This window comes from Ursus americanus, chromosome 9 (genome assembly GCF_024610735.1).
Source record: "Ursus americanus isolate L20-20 chromosome 9, mUrsAme1.1.p, whole genome shotgun sequence".
NCBI classification, from domain to species: domain Eukaryota; kingdom Metazoa; phylum Chordata; class Mammalia; order Carnivora; family Ursidae; genus Ursus; species Ursus americanus.
The window spans coordinates 51,553,337-51,573,899 of NC_142135.1; the positions used below are offsets into that span (position 1 = coordinate 51,553,337).

The 20,563-nt window shown below is 45.5% G+C and overlaps 1 protein-coding gene across 1 annotated transcript in view; it reads left to right on the forward strand.

The window, feature by feature from the left end:
- The window catches only part of ZNF704 (zinc finger protein 704), a 238,755-nt gene extending 223,704 nt beyond the window's left edge, over positions 1-15,051 (forward strand). Inside the window, exons 8-9 of the mRNA XM_045806067.2 lie at positions 1,680-1,777; positions 2,477-15,051. Coding sequence (XP_045662023.1) covers positions 1,680-1,777; positions 2,477-2,588 — 210 coding nt within the window. The 3' untranslated portion in view covers positions 2,589-15,051. The remainder of the gene's footprint in view (positions 1-1,679; positions 1,778-2,476) is intronic.
- The last annotated feature ends 5,512 nt before the right edge of the window (positions 15,052-20,563 follow it).

Consider the following 20,563-nt stretch of genomic DNA (forward strand, 5'->3'; position numbering starts at 1 on the left):
TTCCATGGCCACGTTGGCTTCTAGATAATTGTCTAAATTCATTAAATATCTGCTCTTCCACATATGGCAATGCTGTGTATTTACTTGAAATATCATTTGTCTTTTCTTACAAAAACTTGTTTTTTGTACTTGTTGAGAATCCCAGGTGCTGGGAAGATATTTAGTGTTATGAGAGCAGAAGATGCAAAGGGTCCAGTAAGAAGTGTAAGAGGAATCAAAAGCCAGGGGCCCTCCTGTTATTATGCCTGAGAGGCAGAGGTGTACCAGGTCAGACACATGCTCTGGCATCAGGTAGAGCTCAATACAGCGCTGGCCCTGCCATCACAAGTTCCATGACCTTGGCCAAGCTATTTAACCTCCCTATGCCTTGGTTTCCTCATCTATAAAGTGGGAACAAGAATAGTACTTATCACGTGGGGGAGTTGTGACAATTAAAGCCATCATCAGGGGGCGCCTGGGTAGCGCAGTCGTTAAAGCGTCTGCCTTCGGCTCAGGGCGTGATCCCGGCGTTCCGGGATCGAGTCCCACATCGGGCTCCTCCGCTGGGAGCCTGCTTCTTCCTCTCACTCGCCTGCTGTGTTCCCTCTCTCGCTGGCTGTCTCTCTGTCACATAAATAAATAAAATCTTTAAAAAAAAAAAATAAAGCCATCATCAGTAAACGTGTCACGTAGAGAATGCCCAGTAAGTATTTCAGGAATGACATTTGTTCTTGACTTGCTTAGACTCTGCTTCTAACATTTATTCCCATTTGGACCCCACAGTCTGCTGTGTGGATGTCTTATGCAAGAAGATATTTATTTAGGGGCTGTGAATGATCTCGTAAAGCCAACAGAGGGCCGAGGTCCATGTTGTGTCATTGCCATTGACTGGCTATATAATTTTAAATAACTCTCTTAACCTCTCTAGGGATTTGTCTTTTTTAAAAGGTAGCTCATGAGGCTTAGAATAGGTGAAACTATACTTTAAGGTTTGAAATATTATTCAAGTGATAATATGTTACTATGGGCAACTTGGAATACACATGTGAAGTCATGAAGTTTTTTTTTTAAAGATTTAATTTATTTATTTGACAGAGATAGAGACAGCCAGCGAGAGAGGGAACACAAGCAGGGGGAGTGGGAGAGGAAGAAGCAGGCTCATAGCGGAGAAGCCTGATGTGGGGCTCGATCCCATAACGCCGGGATCACGCCCTGAGCTGAAGGCAGACGCTTAACTGCTGTGCCACCCAGGCGCCCCAGTCATGAAGATTTTTAAAGTATTCATTGTTGGGGTGCCTGGGTGGCTCAGTCGTTAAGCGTCTACCTTCAGCTCAGGGGGTGATCTCGGGTTCCTGGGATCGAGCCCCGCATAGGGCTCCCTGCTCTGCTGGCAGGAAGCCTGCTTCTTCCTCTCCCACTCCCCCTGCTTGTGTTCCCTCTCTCACTGGCTCTCTCTTTGTCAAATAAATAAAATAAAATCTTTAAAAAAAAAAGTATTCATTGTTGCCAAGTCTTTTCTGTTTGGGAAGGCATTTAAATTCTGCCACGAGCATCACCCCTCTCCGTGTTAACATGCGTCTCTGTGAAGGAAGCACTTCAACTCCATGTCTGATGTTGACCACTGTCCATGGGGCAAAGTTTAATAAATGCACGGTGAGGAAAACCTGCCCCATCAACTTTGTCTTTCATGTCCTCGCCAGGTGTCACCAACACATAATCATCCGGTGGGCACAGGAGAGCAGAGACAGCACACTCACACAGTCTTGTCCTCGCCACCTAGAGGGACGGTCAGCCTGAGGTATGAATGCTTGACTCCACCCTCCTCATCTCAAGGGAATTCACTGAAAAACAGAGGAGCAGCAAGGAATAGAGAAAGCATCAGATATGATCTTCCGTACAGTTTCCCTGAAACTGACAAAACACCCTTTCTTTTGTTGCCATGGTTTTCCCCACCCATCAGTTATTAATGAAGAGTTATTGTTGAGAGGGGCGGTGGCAATAGTTTCCCGTAAGTTTTCTTGCAGAATAGATACTGGTGATTAGTGGGTCTATTTAAAGCCATATGGCCTTAACCTCTGTATTAAAAGAACTTTAAGATACAGTTGTTAATACAGATCAAGGAGAAACCCCTCAGATTTCCCTTAACCAGAGTGCCAGAAATTTGAGAAGCAAGAGAGCACCTGAAAGCCCATACTTAAAACTTAAAAGAATAAAGCTCTCTACTGGTATTTTTTGTATTTACTTGTTGAATTCAATTTGATGAAGAGGGCATGCCCCCAAATGGACGAGTAGAAGCTGGAGAGTTATAGTAGCCAACAGTAACAGCTGAGCGTGGCGGCCGCTGCACCGTCCAGCAGGTGCTCAAGTCCGCACCGAGCAAGAACCCCTACTAGGTTTCTTAACACTGTTCTCTTGCTCTTCCAAGGGATCTCAAGCCCTCCAGAGAACACGCCCTGACTTCCGCCCTCTGCCTAACTGCTCCTTGCCTGTCTTGCAGGAAGCCCCGGGGAGAGGGCAAGAAGTGCCGCAAGGTGTACGGCATGGAGAACCGGGACCTGTGGTGCACCGCGTGCCGCTGGAAGAAGGCGTGCCAGAGGTTCACTGACTGACCCCCGGGGCCACCGCGCCGGCGCCGCCCCGCTGCCCTCGCCTTCCGCCGCAGGTTCTGGAAAAGCGCTTTTTCTTCCCAACAGAATACACTTGAAGCCCAGGAAAAGCACTTCCAGGAAACTTGGTGGAATGACAGCAAAAAAAGGATAAAAAATAAAAATAAGGTCACCACCCTCCCTGCTCTTGCTGAGAATCCAGCGTCGGGCAGCTCTACTTTTTTTTTTCCTTGAAAAGAAAAGTCAGCTTTTTTTTTCCCCCTGTATGTCTAGGTCTGAAAACTGTGGACTTCATAGCAACTAAACCAACAAAGCCCGTTTTACCTAGAGAGGAGGCATATTTTGATAAGTTTTCTGAATAATGCCATTTCTGAGATTTTTTTGACGTATTAAAAAAAAAGCTACACGTTATTCAGTAGCGTTTGTACAGAGAACAATCCCTGCTTTCATTGTGAATAGTATTTCCCCTGTTTCCCGGCTGACTTCTCGGAGCAGTGCACCTCGGGACGTGCTGCCGGGAAGCGCGGCACCCCGGGTCTCCTCCTCTGTCTCCTTCGTCTGTTCCTCGCGTTTGCAAGAATGGCCCGCACGAACCGCCACGGCGCTGTTAGCCTGAAGTGCCCCCGACGGCGTCCGCCTGCCAAGAGATCACCAGCAGACTTCAGCCCCCAGCTGAGTCCAGGACACCCCGCCGCCATGTGGGGGGGCACCCAGGAGTCGCCTGGGCTCTCGAAGAAGCCCTTCCCCGGGAGGCGCCGCGGCTCCTCCTCCGCCGGCCGCCGCTCCGTCGAGCACGGGCGCGCGCGGCCCTCCGGGTAAGCCTCGATGATGCTTTTTTCAGGGGAGCAGTGCAGACGGCGGCCTGGCTCTGCTCGGCGCTGCTGGTCTGACAGCCTCCTTGCCAGGTTAGCGGGTCATCGGGCCTTCCCTCAAAACTCCACCCCGGAACCGGTTTCAGAAAAGGTAGAGAACTGGGACTCCCCCCGAAGGCTTGCTGTGGACAGCGGAGCACAGCGTCCACGTCCCCATCTGTGCAGAGAGACACGTGAGGTCAGCAAACCAACATGCATTCCGAGCGCACTTTCAGAGGTTGTATGCTTTAGCACGTCCGGGAGATGGGTTCGTGAGCGAAGAAACAGGATATGGGCGCATGGGAGGTCCCAAACTTTATTTTTCTTATAAAAATATGGGAACTGTTCGTTAAGAATTTGCTCAGAGGGGAACATACAGAACACCAAAAGGCAAATGCATGTCGGTATAGGAATCTCTCAATTTAGTAGGGCCAGGGCTCCCACTGTCTTGCTTTTGGCAGGCTTTCTAGCCTGGTTTGTTTGTTTGTTTGTTTGTTTGTTTGTTTGTTTGTTTGTTTTGGTGGTCGTGGTATGGGGGAGGGGAGTAGTCGTCATGTTCTATATATAAGCTCATCGTCTATCTATCCTACCCTGGATTGCCCTGCTAATGAGTTGTTTCTCCTATACCTATGCAAAGTAGGAGCACCTTATAGTGCTGTGTCAGGACGGGGAGCCTACGATCAGCCATAGGAATGTTCACTGAAATTGCACAGACGAAAGTTTAATATATGTCTAGAGATTGTACATACACTTTTGTTTTAAAGAGTTGAAAGAAGTCATCTAGTAATAACAAATAGCCTTTTCCTTTTATAATCGAGGGAAATAGAAGGAGGTTCCACAGTGTAATACCCACAAGCTCTGCATTCATATGTTTGAGCAATTTTATTTTTTAAGCTTTCAAATGACTTTTTAAACATTATTCCTTGAAAGATGCTGTGTTCCACCACTTATTTGTATTTCAACCACACTTATTTCAAGAGAGCAGGAAAAGAGCTTCATTTAATTTCCTGTCATGGTTACCGATCCCTAGTAGCTCTGGCACCGGCTTTAATGCGTGTTTCAGTATTTACAAGGTCAGCCAGGAAAGGGCATTATTTTTTTTTATGGGCGGAAGTGTATTTGCATCCTCAATCCCAGCATGTCTTTTCTCCTCCCTGGAGTCCTCTTGCTGTAGCTATAGAGCATATATAGAGATAGCCACATGTCTCTGCTGTGACATGATGCTCCGGCCTGGCCCAGGAGGCCTGAGCTGCAGGTGGACTGCCCAGCGGCCACAGCGAGTCCAGAGCTGAACCATTTGAGCTGGTTCCCTGTGGACCGAAGGGATGGTTGGCTGGGATGCCATCCCACAGCAGAGGTTTTTCTCTTCAGTGAGGCTCCCTGGCCTGTGATCCTGAGATTAAGTCACTCATCAAAAACAATCAAAGTGATGAGGGGCTAAATCCATCCTCCCCACCCCCCAGAACTTCGGAACACAAGGAGGGAGAGGTCTTTGCCATGGAGTAGTCCTGGAGTGAGGTTTCGTAGCTCTCCCCCAGAGATGCGGCCCATCATTAGTTCTGAGCTCTGGCCTGGAGGGGCCAAGCTCAGTCCTCCCCTGGTTTTTAGCCAATGAAAAAGTGTAAGCAGAAGTGTAGAGCTGAAGGCAACTTCCCTGGGATTTCTTCTCCTTTCTAAAGCCTTCTTTACACGTACTCTTCTGCGTCTCCTACCCACGTGGGAACTCCTTTCTGCCAACTGCCCCGATCTCTGGGTACCTTCTTCTCTGGCTTCCAGGTGTGCACAGACCCTCAGTAGCTTCCCGCACACACAGACATCCTTTCTTTGTACTGAGGCATGTCATAACTAGAGAACCACCAAAATTCACCTGGCTGGCCTTGGGGGAAAAAAAAATGATTAACTTCTTTCAAGCCACCCAGAAAGCGATGAATTGCAATATACAGCACTGATTGTAAAGGCTAAAATTAAAATAAAAAAAAAAGACAGAGCTATATATTGTTATATTTTGGAATTAAATGAAGTGCCAAATTAAGCCCAACATCCATTTTCTGCCGTCTCTGTGATACCACATTCTTTTATGTCTTCATTTGGCGAGGGGAGGCAGAGGATGGGTGGGAAGGGCGGTCCCATAGCATCCCGGCTGGTTAACTGAAGCTCCGTCCATCCCAGGGACCTCAGACAGCTGTCTGTGCAAAAGGAATGGCAATACAATGGATTCTGGACCCAAAGTATTTCTAAATAAGGCGAGCTTTAGCCTTTTGATCTTTCTCTCCCTTGATCCCCCTTCCTTCAGAAAATAGTTCTCATCTCTGTCTGAAGAAGGCATCTCGTAGTAAGGGACAGGCATTCTTCAGGTAGCTACAAAGCAAAGAGGGTTCATCAGGCGGTAGTATTAAGCCTTAGTCCTTACCAAAGGATGTGCACCCAATTTATGGGAAGTAGTGTGACAAGACGGAGAAAATGCCTGGGTAGCAAGTGGGTAGGTTGGGGACCGGAGAGGAGATACAAGAGGTCTATGGACATCTGGCTCTCGCTTATCTTCTTAATGCCGGTCAGCCAGCGGGGACTGTCCCTGGGCACTTCCGAGGGAGCCGTCATGTTGTCCCTCCAGGAAGCAAGAAGAGAGTTCCCTTAGGGGAAGCAGCTCTGCCCAGGGATACAGGACCACGGCGCACATCTCTAGGGGCCCCGGACTTCCCACCCTCTGGCTTGCTGGCAGATTTCCTCATGGGTTGGAAAAAGCCAGTGTCGGGAAGAAGGCAGCGGGTTTCCGACCGAGCGCCCGCTCCGCGGCAGAGTGCCTGTCCGTGCCCTTCATTAGCCGAGTGCTTGTCCAGTCGTGACTGTGTTGCCAATGAAAACTTGCAGGAGACAAGGATGGGGGTTACAATTCCTGGGCTTTCCAAACTCTTTACATGAAACAGTTACATGAATGTTGCAAGAGATTTCTGAAACCGAAATGCCCTCTATCAGATTTCAAGGTCATGTGAGTTTCAGTCGGCTGTCTCCAGTGTCACACGAAGCCACCACCCTTTCGAAAGCCGCCCTGGGTTCTGAAGTCCCGGCGCTCCTGAACCCATTTCCTCCTTCTTCAGACTTCATTGGAAAACGAAAGAGCAGCATTCACTTGAGAATGTTGAGAGAGAAGTGGCCAGGATGTACCTACAGGAGAGCATACCTTGAGAATAGTAGCAAAATACTGTAAATAATATTCCTTTCCTCAGGGAAAATTAAAGGGTATGTGAAAGATCTGGAAGATCCTAAAACTAGAAAGACTTAGTATCTCTAGAGTCTTTTCGAGTCAGAGAGTTTTGGTGTTTTGGGGTTTTGTTTTGCTTTTAACGAACATAATTATTTCAAGACAACTGGACAGTACCAACTTTTTGAGGTGTGGAGGAATGCTCTATGAAAAAGAGCTGTTTCTCTGCAGCTGACGCGCGGTCTGAGGCTGACCTTTGAACCCCAGGCACGCTCCCTGGCGGGTGTGCATAGACTCATGTGAGGCTTTTTCTGAATGTAATTGTGAATACGAAGCCTTGGTTCCTTTCTCGTCATGGTTGGATGACTGCACGCGGAGTCCCATAGGGGAGAGCTGGTCGAGACACACGTTTTGCTTTAATAGCATGTTAAGGAGCAAACTTCCATGGACTTGTGCGGACAAGGTGCTGCTTTTTCTCATGACCCTGTAGAATTTCTATCGACCACATCAACTGTAGCATTGACCTGTATGAACACAGGGAAGGATCTGTGCATACAAATGAGAGCAAACGCAGCAGAATTCATGAATATGTATGAGGATGTGGATCCTTTTGGAGAAGGCGCTGGGTACACAGGTCAACTGGGGATTTCATTTCTCTCAGAAAATAACCCTACCAGCGGCACACACACTCTCCCTGTGCCTCGTACCTGTGGGGATTCCTCCGTACTGGAACTGTTCCGTTGTGTCTTTCCGCGTTGTAACGCGTCAAACCAGAAGTCAGTAAATAAAGTGAGATTAGCACTTTTGGGTACCAAGTGGATGACTAGGTAATGCACACCAATAGAGCAAGAAAGTATAACATGTATTTAAGACCGACTGGTTTGCTTATCGTGACTGACTTTGAGAAAGCCCATATCCAATGATATCCATGCTTTAAAAGGTGTACCTATCCTGGGACCGGAAATCAAAATGGGAATTTTACTTCTGGTCCTATTTTGTAAATAGTTGCTTTTTTTTGAAGACAATCTCATGTTTTATAACTTTTCCTGTAGGTCTGAGAATCACAATGGTAATGTGTTGTGTCAAAATGTAATCTTAAATACGATAATAATTATAACTTAATTTTCCAAATAAGACAAGGATTATACTGTTTTAGGCTTCTACGACTCTAAGAGACATGACACTTTTATAATAAGCATTAGTACTTAACTTCTCAAGTTAACAGAACTGGAAATATTTTACAAGATACTGTGTTTTGTAATCACAAAGAACATGAACATTTTGTGGGAAATGACCTTGGTTTTATACATTGTAGCTTATTTTTTAAAATACAGTATTTACCAGACAGGAAGTGTTAGTATTATAAGCAATTCCTGCTCTCCAAACAAAGGGCTATGCCTCTTTTAAGCAAGTGTTTTGATGCATATCTTTTCAATGAACCCTCTGCAGCAAGGGTAGAAATGCAGATCAGAAGGGAAGAGTATTACAAGAGAGTCAAGCTAGCAACAGCTACTCCTTTTATCATTGCCAGTGTGTTTGCAAAGTATGATGGATAAAGACACTTTAAGAATCATCCTGTGTATCTTAAAAAAAAATGTTAGTAGATATGCTTGCAGGCAATGGGAGAAATATTCTTGGAAATTCTTTAGTGTAAAATGAGATTCTGTCACAAAGACAAGCTTCACAAACCTGCACTGAAGTATCATTGGGTGGTAATTTCTCAAACCATGGTATGTAAGCCCAAAGATAGAATTTTTAGGCAATCAGTGGTGTTTAAAATAAGTTTTTCCTCAGCACTAACTCAATAACTTTAATTTCCTTATCAAAGCAAGTGCTTGATTTTTCATGAGAAGAAAGAACAGACATGCAAGGTTGCGATCAGAAAGTCACTGTATTCCCAAGAGTCGGGAAATAAGGGAGGGAGCCACGGAGAGTTTATTAACTGCACAAATAGTTTTGAGCTTTGCCAAAACCATTTCATAATGCTGTACGGTTTTTTCTAGCCCACTCACTGTTTAAAAAAAAAAAAGGCATCTTTTCTTTCTAAGATTTCAGTAACTCAAAAGCTAGACTAATTAGCAGTATGCAGATAACATCAAAAGTAAAGCTGGGATAGAATGACCGTATACCCATTGGGCAACTCCTACAAAGTGGTCAGAGGGTCACTCAGACCTTGCTTTCAGACAGGCTTTAGAATCTGCACACGTGAGGACTAGAAACGCACGGAGACAGGGAAAACCATGTACAGCCTCGACTCCTGGTCTCTGAGATGAGGCAGTCTGCAAATCCCTATCTTCATTCCCTCGACTATCTCCGTTGCTAGCATTAAATCCCCAAGAAGTGCTTATTGCTGTGTGGTTTTGAACCAAATGAGTCTTGCTTCTTTTTTAAATAGAAGCTTCCTAATGATTTATAGCAGAAGCCTTAGAAAAGCCGGGCAGGATCTGTAAATGAACCATTCAGGTCAGGCGAAACAGGGACACTACGGAACAGTGGCGATCCTTGTGACCCAGAGAGAGCACGCCCCCCTTGCGTGGGGCACCGAGCTCTAGGCAATCAGAACCATGCAGAAATCAGGCCCAGGGCTACTAGATCTTCTGACTTGGAAGGAAGATGTTACCTGACATTTAAGTGTTGACAACTCAGATTCTTGGCCAACACTGTGCAGACCAAAGAGAAGCTATGTCTGGGCAGAGGCAGCCTCTGGCCACCAGTCTTACCTGTTGGGGAAAGCCCATCTCACGTCCCACGGCCACGGGGTCAGGTTCGTCCCTCAGCCCCACAAATCCACACGTCGGCACTATCTGGGCCCCTAAAATCAAAGAAGGGAAAGAGGTCAGTTGTCCCCAGAAATCCTTCTCATGGAAGACTTGAATCTAAAAATATAGTATCCTTAAACTAGCGTTGCCTCTGATCAAAATATGCTCAAGTACCATCCAGCGCTCCCTCCGCCCCTTCGGGCGCGCCCAGGCCATGCCCCAAAGCGTAGGAGAACTGTCATCCCCACTGCAGTTCTCGCCTACCGTGACCACTGTGATGAGGGCCGGCAAGAGCAGCCCTGTGCCTTCGGAGAAGGCAGCCGGGAGCCCCGGAGTTTGACACAGCACACTCCGCCGCCTCGAGCCAAAGCCCTTCGCCAGCCCCTCCACACCCCTTCCCACTCCATCCTGCCTCGAGAGTGTCCAGTCCAGGGTAAAACTGCCATTGTTTCATCCCCAGTATAGCAACATCCTTGCTTCAGAACTGCTAGGTATTTTAAATGTCCACTAACCCCCAAAATGGAGTTTTTCCACACAGAAAACCGTAGCGCTTTTGTCTGAGGACAAAGACAAAATGGGAATGAATGTGTCATGGAAAAAATTACTTTTTTGGCTCGGATCGACCGAGTTACTTTAGACTATATCTTACACCAGAGTCCTGGTGCTATTGGGATAATCGCTAGCCCTTTCACATATATAATAAAGTATGTTTCCTCCAGACGCATTATTTCATTTGCCCTTCCTAAGGACCCAGCGTAGAGTAGGAGTATGTAGCAACCCCTCCCAGGCCAGCCCACGACAGTGTTTAGCCTGTGAGCCGGCCCTGTCACTGCCTGAAGGGAGGAGGGGAAGGGCTGGGGAGAGCACTGGCGCAGATCAAAGTCTTCCAGACGCTAAACGTGAAGAGACCCAGAGACCCGCCAGGACCTCAGCGCAGGTCCTTCAGCATAGACACAAGGCGTGCACTCGTTCCCATTGTCACATGCAAACGTAATGATCCCCACGGCACCCCTATAGGCTGCCATGCCCCTACTCCCTAAGGTCCAACCATCTAAACGGCTGATGACAGGAGTTTCTTAGCCAATGTGATGTTCTGAGTGAAAGCTTTCACTCCTTGGGAAAAATAATTATTTTGCTGTTACCACTCAACATTCGTTCTCCATGCAAATGGAAATCAATGCCAAGAAATCGAAAAACAGCTCAAATTTACAATTTTCAATGATCAAATCAGAAAGGACCATCAACTCAAAGTTGGAAACAGCGGTGAGAGATTGAAGCCACGTTTCAATATGAATGCCATTTAAACAACATGGTCAACGCCTGAGATCTCTGTCAGGGTGACTAAAAGGCTGTCCCATCATGAACAGGTTTCACGAGGCCCTGCTCCCCTTGCTTTACCAGGCTTCGCGTCGCGAGTTTAGGGTAGAGCCAGTCCCAGGGAGGGTAGTCCTGGAGCTAGAAGGGGCCTAAACCACTTTGGCCTGCCACCTACCTCCTTAACAGGCTTTTTGACAAGCGATGCGATTGTCACCTGTCCGCGAATACAGCGCCGGAGGAGGCAAGAGTTGAGCCCTCTCCTCTGCAGGCGAAGAAACCCGCTTCGCAGTGGTGACCACCGAGGCCACCAGGGCTTCGTGAACAAGCAGGAAGCTGAGGTTCAAAAGAAGATGACTGTAGATTCTGACAGAAGGCGGAGATTGTGAATTCGGTGCTCAAATTGTCACCTTTGTTTTTAAAAAATGTGCTTTCATATTGGGCGCCGTTCATGTCATTATTAACGGCCAGCTTTCAAAGAAAAAGGGCCCCTTTATTTATACTATGAAATGTTAAAAATGAAGTCTGGAGCCCAATTAACTGTTACATTTACTTATGAGGGGCAATTCCCTAAATTTTTAATTCAGAAAATTCACCAGAGTAGAAAGTAGCAACTCTGTGGTTAAAGAAGAAAATTTTCTTTAAAAATAAAAACCAAAATAGCTCATCTGCTTCCTTCTGAATTCTTTCTACATCTCTGACTCAGGAGGAAAACCAGGACTCTGGAGAAGAAATTGAGCTTAAAGAGAGAGAGAACAGTCCCCGTTCTGGCAATTAGTCTTAACCACCCCATTCCCCCGCCCCATCTTGGCAACCTCGTGTTCGCTTGTATAACCTTACTGAGGCCACACTGTTATTACGTATGTTCCCTTCCAAAAATTCCAAATTAAACACTTTTGCTTCTGTGTTGCTGACTTCTCACTCTTAAGGTCCAAGGGGATAAATATGACTGTGACTTGTATGTGAGGCTCAGTCTTGTGAGGCTGCCCTCTTTTTTCCGAGAAAAATTTCCATCTGTCTGAACAGTTTTGGGTGATCATTCCGAGAGCAGGTCAGTCAGCATACAACCTGCAACTCTCATCACAAAAGACGCAGACAGACTCGCTGATAAAGAAACACAAGGCAGATATCTAATCCTTCCACCTGGCTTCAAAGCCCTCCACGCAAGTCACCTACCCACCAGGCCCATCCGTGGGGAGAGCCAACTGTGTGATCAGACCACCATGGAAGGACAGAAGAGAGCTTCACATTTAATTTCTCTGGGCCCTGACCTCTGCCCACAGTTACATAGCGTGAAAATTGACTTAGCCTTTATTATGTGAAAAGAAAGTGGCTCCTGCAAGGTATAATTGTTTTAACTTCATATTTATGCAAGGAGGAAACTACTCCAATCTGCTTTCACTGTTAAGCACCTGTCCCTCACCCTGGTGGAGTCCTCTTCCCATGCTTTGGGCACACAGGGCCAAGACAGAGGGGGAAAAGGTAGAGCTTTTGGGGCCAGCAACGCCAGAGTTGGAATTACCCCTCAGGGATTTACAGTGTAGTGTAATTATAAACTCCCCCCACCCCCTCCAAAACAAAGGATGCATCACTTTGCAGATTACAAACCCTTGCTTTGCTTTTTACGCCTTTTTATCCTATTCTCTGCTAATTGGAAATCAATGACTGTGACTTGACCAAGCCCTGTGATGATAGCAAAGCCCCTTCTTCCAAAGTATCTCGACTGTCTGGGGAACCTCTGTGATCACTGGTAGAAAGCTTTAGAATAGACTTAGATTTTTAGGAAAGAACTCAATACCCCCAAAATGTTCCATGACTTCAATAACTGAAAATGCTCTGGGTGTAAAACAACCCAGAAATGTGGATTATATATGTTTTTAAAAAAAATGCCATTAATCAATATTTTCCTACAACATGACCTAGAATTCCTATTTTTGTAATTAATGGTTGGACGATGGTCAGCCATTTAAACATATGCTCTCTGGAATAACCAGATACTAGTGTAGTTTCCAAAGTGTTTCATGTCTCAAAATCTATATACTTAGAAGAAGAACTCAGGATAAGAAAAAAATCGCTAGGTCCCAAAGGGTTCATGACCATCATCAAATGCAACTACCGAGTGGCCTACGGTCATCTTTGAGGGGGCTGGGGAGTGAGAGAACAACAGTGATCACAAACCCTCCGTTGCCCTTAGTCCATGGTAAGGTTTAAAAAAATAAATAAAGAAACGCTACTTTTAAAAATTAAGCCATCTTTCAAATTGTTTTCTACACCAAATCTAAAACATTGAAACAAAATTATAAAATATTTCAAATGGGGTATTTAGTGGAAATGCTATCAGTAGAAAGCATTGCTTTTTAGTGCCTGCTAAACGAAATCACGTCAGACGGAAGAGAGAGCAGCAGTCCCTCCTGTGCGATGCTAGTGGGAAAATGACAGGCGTTAACTAGGAATGGGGCACTAATTCAAAAGCAATGTGGTGATGCTATCGGGTTTTGAGAGACCTTTTGAAATACGATCTTACCACCGTTTGGAGGTAAGTGAGTACTTGCTTACAAGTCTTTAATATTAGTGAATGAATGTATAAAGTTACAAACTATGCATTTTCAAAGAGTAACGTGTATTTTGTATCAAATCCAAGCAAATTTTTTCATAGACTTATCACAAACACAAATGATTCAAAATAAACTTGAGTGCATAACATTATGGGAACGTGGGACTCCCATCTATATTCTTCCAGCGGATATTTTTAAAGACAGTGCATTGAAATTTCAGACTCTAAACAACTTCAGCCATTAAGGTAAATGAACAGGAAATGGTTTCTATTTTACTTCTCAAGCAGAAATGAGAAATGCTGGCTGTGACCAAACGTGCCCGGTTTTTTGAAGGTGGATCTTCTAGTAACGCTGGGTTACCAGGCAGACAAAGCTGCATGAGGCGAACGTGCATCACATTGGATAAACACAGCTAGCGTAGGTTGTGTCTGTCGCGTTTAGTTCTCAATCTGAGAACAAAAACTACTCTCTAGTGGGTTTGGGTTGTAGCATTTCAGAGAACGAAGTCTAAAAATGCTGTCCGTCAGAGCGAATCATTAGGCTTTTTTCAAAATTACATGGAGATAATTACTTACATTTCTGGGACGTCCAGATAGAATAGACACACATTTCCTCAGCCTTCTTGTTGATTTTTTTATTCCCATGAAAGCTTTCCCCTAATAATTTATCCTTGCTCCTTAATTAGTACTTTACTACATTACTCAGCATGAAAAAAACATTCTTTCCCTTCTTCTGACGATGTTGAAATAACTCCATTTCTCTGCCATTCTAGTTCTATGTCCGTTGAGAAAGTTTCTCAACTGTTTGTAGAAATATGGAAAATATGGGAAAACGCACTTCTAAACCTGGTACTTATGGTTATACTGGATATGTTTGCTACCTATGTAGACGTTATTGGGGGTGGGGATGTGTCTTTTTATATGATTTTTAGCCAAATTCCGATGTTCTGATACTACATTTCTGAATACCTGACTGTAAATACAGCCTGCGAAGGTTCAGGTTACTACACCTTTGACGTGACTGTTCCTCAACCATGCTCCTTGCCAGCTTTTGGCACATTGTACATAGATTTGTTGAATGTTTAAATGATGTTGTTTTTTCTAAATGCTGTTCTCTAAAACAACTTTTTGAATGTTTTTTGCTTTCCATTGTTTGGGACTTTGTGTGTTGGTTTAAAAAAAAAATGTTTCCTAAACATTTAACACCAGGAAAAAGATTTCAAATAAACTGGTGCTAATTGAAATAGAAGAAAAATTTCAGATTTGAAGACTTACCGTATGAAACGTTCACACCAGTTAAAAACTAAACTGCACTTTCCCAAGGGGACAGCTGGTAACTACCTGCCGTGGGCATCAGGAGGACCACCGAATGTTTATGGTTTCTGTGGCCCATGTAAGCGTAACACATAAAAATGGCGCTGTCCCCCCAGAGTTGAGCATTTGCTGCATTGGTCCTATGGAAGCATTTAAGTAGGGTAAAGGCGTAGAGTAAGAATCAGTTTAGTACTAGTCTCCTGGTCTTTGGACTGTCATGTTCTGTAATGCTTAGCCGTAACGATGAATATGGTGTTGCCGATGGAGTCTGACATCATCGCTGACCTGTACTTGCCGTGTGTATGGCTCTTCCTTGGGTTGCACTGGCACCTGCCAAGCCGGAACACTGGACTTGCAGTAAGACCATCCTGACTTCTACAGCGTCCACACACATGAATTTAAATGCACTTGTAACTGGTTAATTACCATGGAGTCTAACTTCCACTTAATAAAAGTTTTTGTGTATCTGCTTCTACCGGGGGGCTGCTTATTTAAGTAAAGGCTAACTAACTTATACCCAAGAAAGGCTCACTGGGGACAGAGGGTTGGAGGTTTTACCTACAGTTGTAAAAAATAATTTAAAACCAAAGGGATGGGGCCCCTGGGTGACTCAGTTGGTTAAGCGTCTGCCTTCAGCTCAGGTTATGATCTCAGGGTTGTGGTATCGAGCCCCGCATGGGGCTCCCTGCTCAACGAGGAGTCTGCTTCTCCCTCTCCCTCTGCCCCCTGCTCGTGCTCTCCCTCACACTCTTTCTATCTCAAATAAATAAATAAAATGTTTAAAAAAAATAAAACCAGAGGGATGTCTTCCCCATATCAATATCCACCATTAGAAATGTGGAAGACACGTCTCTCTTCTAGAGTTCAGCCCCGGTAACTACAACACAAACCATGCCCCTGGCTATGACCGCCCAGATAAGGCAGCTGCCCGCCTGTGCTGCTAGTCCCGCTGTACCAGGCATGTAGACACAACCTGGCAAACAGAGGAAAGGCGATGTCTATTCTGGTGCCAAGCCAGCCTGGAGACCCTCCCCAGGCCAAGGCTGGGTCCACTAGAATTTGGTATAGTCACCTACAAGAGCCAAGCTCACGTATGTGTGCAGCCAGGGAGCAGGCTTTGGAGTTCCACAGACGTGGGCACAAATCCAAGTTTTGCCTCTTGCAAGATAAATAACCGGACAAGTGATTTCACTCTTGTAAATGCCGTCCTTATCATGGGACATGATAATAAAAAAGAGGAGAACTAATTAGCCTGGCTTGGGCAATATCTTTACCTACCCCTAGTCCAATCCTCATTGGCCGGAGTGGGAAGGATTATGATCTCTGTCCTACTGCCTCGTTCAGAGAAGCTCCCACATCATGGGGCGATTGTGAGAATTACCTGAATGAACATGTCACCGTGCACAGAGAAGTGGCCCACAAATGGAGGCCAAAATCCTCAAAAACTGGAACCCCCAGACATCCAGAATGAGGGCTTTCAAATACCAGAATTTTCTTTTCAGCTTCTTAAAAAGATTCTTTCTAAAACAAAAATGTCCTGGGACGCCTGGATGGTTCAGTCGTTAAGCGTCTGCTTTTGGCTCAGGGCATGATCCTGGTGTCCTGGGATCGAGCCCCGCATCAGGCTCCCTGCTGGGAGCCTGCTTCTCCCTCTCCCACTCCCCCTACTTGTGTTCCCTCTCTCGCTGGCTGTCTCTCTCTCTGTCAAATAAATAAATAAAATCTTAAAAAAAAAATGTCCTGGCTTAGCAAATAGCTTACACGGCACATCTGGATGTTTTCTTGGTTACCCCCGATTGTCATTATTTCATCCATTCGTAGAATGAGCAGTGGAGACAGAGCTGTATAACTCAGCCTATTCCAGAACTGAAGGACGCCCAGGGCCTTCTTCCATGCCAGCCCCAGCCCCAGCCCCAGCTCAGCGGCTGGTCACTGAACCTCTGTGGTTTCCTTGTATTCAGCACACAGCACACTGCGCCCCTTGCGCTTTCCTGAGACGCGCTGGAACAGCCAGTACAACTAGCCCAACTGTCCCTGCTGTGGGCCAGGCGGTGTGCAGGATGCTTTCAGGAGCTCATCTCACTTAATTCCCACAGCAGCTCTGTGTGTGGGGACTGTCACCCTCATTTTATCCGGAAGGAAACATCTTCCAAAAAAGTTAAGTAACTGGCCCAAGATCACACAGCCCAGTGGACACGGCACCCCCTCCCCCTGCCCCTGCCCAGTGGATATTCTGTGTCTTTAGGGACTGTTAGCACATGAGTCTATTGTGACTTATCAAAAGCAGAGCTCGTCTCTTTTCTCTGCTTATTGGCTTTCCTCCACTCTTGAACCAGGTGTGGGTTGCCATTCATTCTCATCTCTCCTGGCTCCAGTCTCTCCCAGAGTCCGAAGCCACTGCAGGGACAGCTGGGCCCCATATTCACACCCGTCAGTTAGAGTTTCACCCGTGCTTCCCCACGGCATGCCTGCCAGGCCCTCGGCCACGTGCATGCCGGCCCTCCTTCACAGCACAGCATCCTCAGGCCTCCCGAAGAGGGTTTCCAGACAGGTCACTCTCGGCAGCTACGGTTTTGCTATGGAAGAGGATGGACATTTCAACCTCCATGAACGGGGCTCAAACCGCACATGCTTGCCTCTCCCAGGCTCTCCCTGCAAGGTTCCAGGAAGCTGTCCTCCGAGAGCCGCTTCCAGAGGCCGTGTAGCCGCAGGGGTGGGAAGCAGGAGACGATATTGAGAGTCGGGACTATAGATGTTGTCTTGCAAGGTTATGTGTAAATCACCTATTTGCAAAACACGTTTTTACCAAATGCTTATTATCAAAAAGGCTGCTGCATAGCAAAAGCTCCTGAAGAAATGAATTATTTTAATGTAAAAAAATTAAAGGTACCTTTCCCTCAAAAAACCTCCTCCAAGACCTTACATTTCTTGAGGTTGCAGACTATGTGCTATTTTTCATATCCGGCTCCGATAATACCCTACCAGGCATATACTAGGTGAGCGGTAAATTTTTTAATCAATAAATGAACAAACTGATCAGAGCATTTCTTCAGATTCTGGATATGCTCTCTGTTTTCAATCTACCATTGACCAGACAAAGCAAAGCGGGAGGAAGTAAGTGAACATTTTGAAGACTGCCATAGACATTTATTTGGCCTAAGTAGCATTTTTTTTTAAGTTTCTTTAGAATATGTACTTTCTCTGGGGCACCTGGGTGACTCAGACGGTTAAGCGTCTGCCTTTGGCTCAGGTCGTGATCCCAGGGTCCTGGGATCAAGTCCTGCATCGGGCTCCCTGCTCAGCGGGGAGTCTGCCTTTCCCCCAGCTCATGCTCTCTCTCTCTCTCTCCCAAATAAATAAATAAAATCTAAAAAAAAAAAAAAAGAACATGTACTTTCTCAAAACAGCCAACTTCCAATGACCATATTGATGACCTAATAATTACCCAACACAGGACAAAAGGTACAGTACCATCCACCATTTCTAATGTACAAATCCTTGTACATAGCAAGAATTCAATAAGCATCTAAGCAAAAAATAAATAAAAATAAAAAGAATGCCTCTAAATGAAATAAATTGCAAAGTAGGTTGGCGCTATGAAAAGCACGCAGAGTAAATGGAAGGAGACCACTAGGACTGAGTCGACGGCACAGGAGAGAGAATCTAGGCTGGCACCAGGACATAAAGGCACTATTTTATAACGGGCAGCAGGGTATTACAGTGGTTGTTTATTTGCTTGTATCTGAGTAATATACGTACATAGTAAAAATAAAAAATCAAGACAGTAAAAAGCTTATATTGAAAGCAGAGCCCTGCTGCTCTGCCCCCTTCCACCCCTTCATCATACACCTAGAAGCAGCTATTTCTAACTCATTTAATTGTTTCTTCTAGTATTCGACTCCATTTTTCTAAATTATATGCAAGTATTGCCTGGCAAACAGGACGACCAGCACAGACAGAGGCGCCCAGGCGTCCGGCGCAGGAGAGACGCGGCCCAGCAGGAGGCTGCGGAGGGACGCACAGGGGCTGGCCTAGTGCCCTCCTAGGTGAGAGCCTCTGTTCCGAGGGTGCCCTGCCCACAGCGGAGAGCGAATGTTCCGAGCAAAACATGCGTGTTGCTGACAACAAAACACTGGCCCGCTGGCTGGTCCAGGAGTCTCTCATGAGTTTGCGGACTAGCAGTTAAATCCCCAAAGCATGGTGAGCTCTGGAACAATCAAGCGTCCTCACCTCTAAGTTAAATCCGTAAACTAGCCTCCACTCCAGACCAGAGACTTCAGCCAACCGACTGGCTAGTGGGTCTCTCACCATCTCTTTCAGTAGCATTTTTACCAACATGCCTGGTTTTCAGCCCATTCCTGATTTAGCGGATTTCATTGTATTGCCCAGATCATCACAGGAAAACATCTCGATTCAGATTGTGAAAAATAGCTCAATGCAAAAGTTCCTCATTATTCGCCTCGAGGCTGTACCAGACCCGCTGGGACCCACCAGTCCGTGGCTGGTAGCTCGTAATGATCCCACTCAAGCTACATTAAGCAAACACAAGTGGCGAATTTATTGAAAGGACACGGTGTCTCGTAGGAGCTAAGGATAATGTGGCAAGGCCTTGTGGAGGCCTAGAAGCAAGGTTGAGAAAGCCATTGGGACCTGCCTTTCCAGTCCCGGCCCCTCCCTGCAGTGGTGGAAAATGGCCACCAGAGGCCCACAGTGAACTCGCAGCACCTCAACAGTGGCCTCGAATCCTGGAGCACCGATTCCAAGCTCAGGAGTCATTGGCCCAGCTTGGGTGAGATATTTTCCTCCGCTCCAATCAACGGGGCATGGGGGGAGGTGTGGTGTTAGGAATCACGGTGGAGGGTCCCTCGTAAAAGGGTGTGAAGTTGGAAAGGAAATGATCGGTGGAGGAAATAATTAGCATTCCTACCTGAGAATACAAAAGTCAGTTTTTCTTGCTAATAAATATAATTCTAGAATTTATACCCAAGGGGGCATTAAAGATCATCTAACCTAACTCTTTTACTTCGTAGATGAGATTCCTGACCCAAGAATGTCATTTTGCATGTATTACTGTTCTTTGATGTTAGTTTTCATAAGATTTTCTTGTTTGCTTGTTTTCTGAAAAACAAAGCTGTCTAGTCTCTTAAACACAACCGTGCAGCACATACAGGGTAGGACCACTGGAGCAACACTACTTGAATTCAAATCCCAGCTCCACCATATACTGGCTGTGTGACCTTTGGGAGGTTAATTAACCTCTCTGTGCCTCAATTTCCTGCTCCATAAAATGTGAATAATAGTATGACGTACTTCCTATGAGTATTGTGCATTCTAAGTGAGTTAATATGTGTAAAGTGTGCGGTGTGAGGCCTGACACAGACCAAGGGCTATAAAAGTATTACGTGAGTCATTGACACCATTTAAATAGTCATCATTTAAATAGCTTGAGACAAATGCGTTAGCCAACAAAATCATATCAAACAGTTAGAACACGAACCATTACATAAGTTGCAGTAAACTCCAAGTAGATATTTATTTCTAACAAAGATTATTTTCTAAGTTCTCCAACTTAGAATTCTTCTGCACTACAGAAGAACAAAAAAAATAAAAAGAAAATAAAATTACTGATAATTACGACACTAAAGAAAAAAAAGCGTAGGTAGATTGATGCATTTTTTTCAAACTATTTCCGTGCATTTTTCTGTGCACAGCTGTGATCACCCTGTATATACAATTCAGCATGTTGCTTGCAGCCACTCAACATGGTAACATATGCATTTTCCCATATCATTAAATATTTTCGAATGCCTCTACGTTAACGGCTGTGTAATAGTTAAACATGTAGATATACACTGATTTCCTGAAAGATTATCCTATTTGGAAAACACAGGTTGCTTCCAATTGTTTTTTTAGATTTTGTCAGTAATCTCTCCACCCAACACGGGGCTCGAACTCACAAATTCTGAGATCAAGAGTCACGCGCTCTA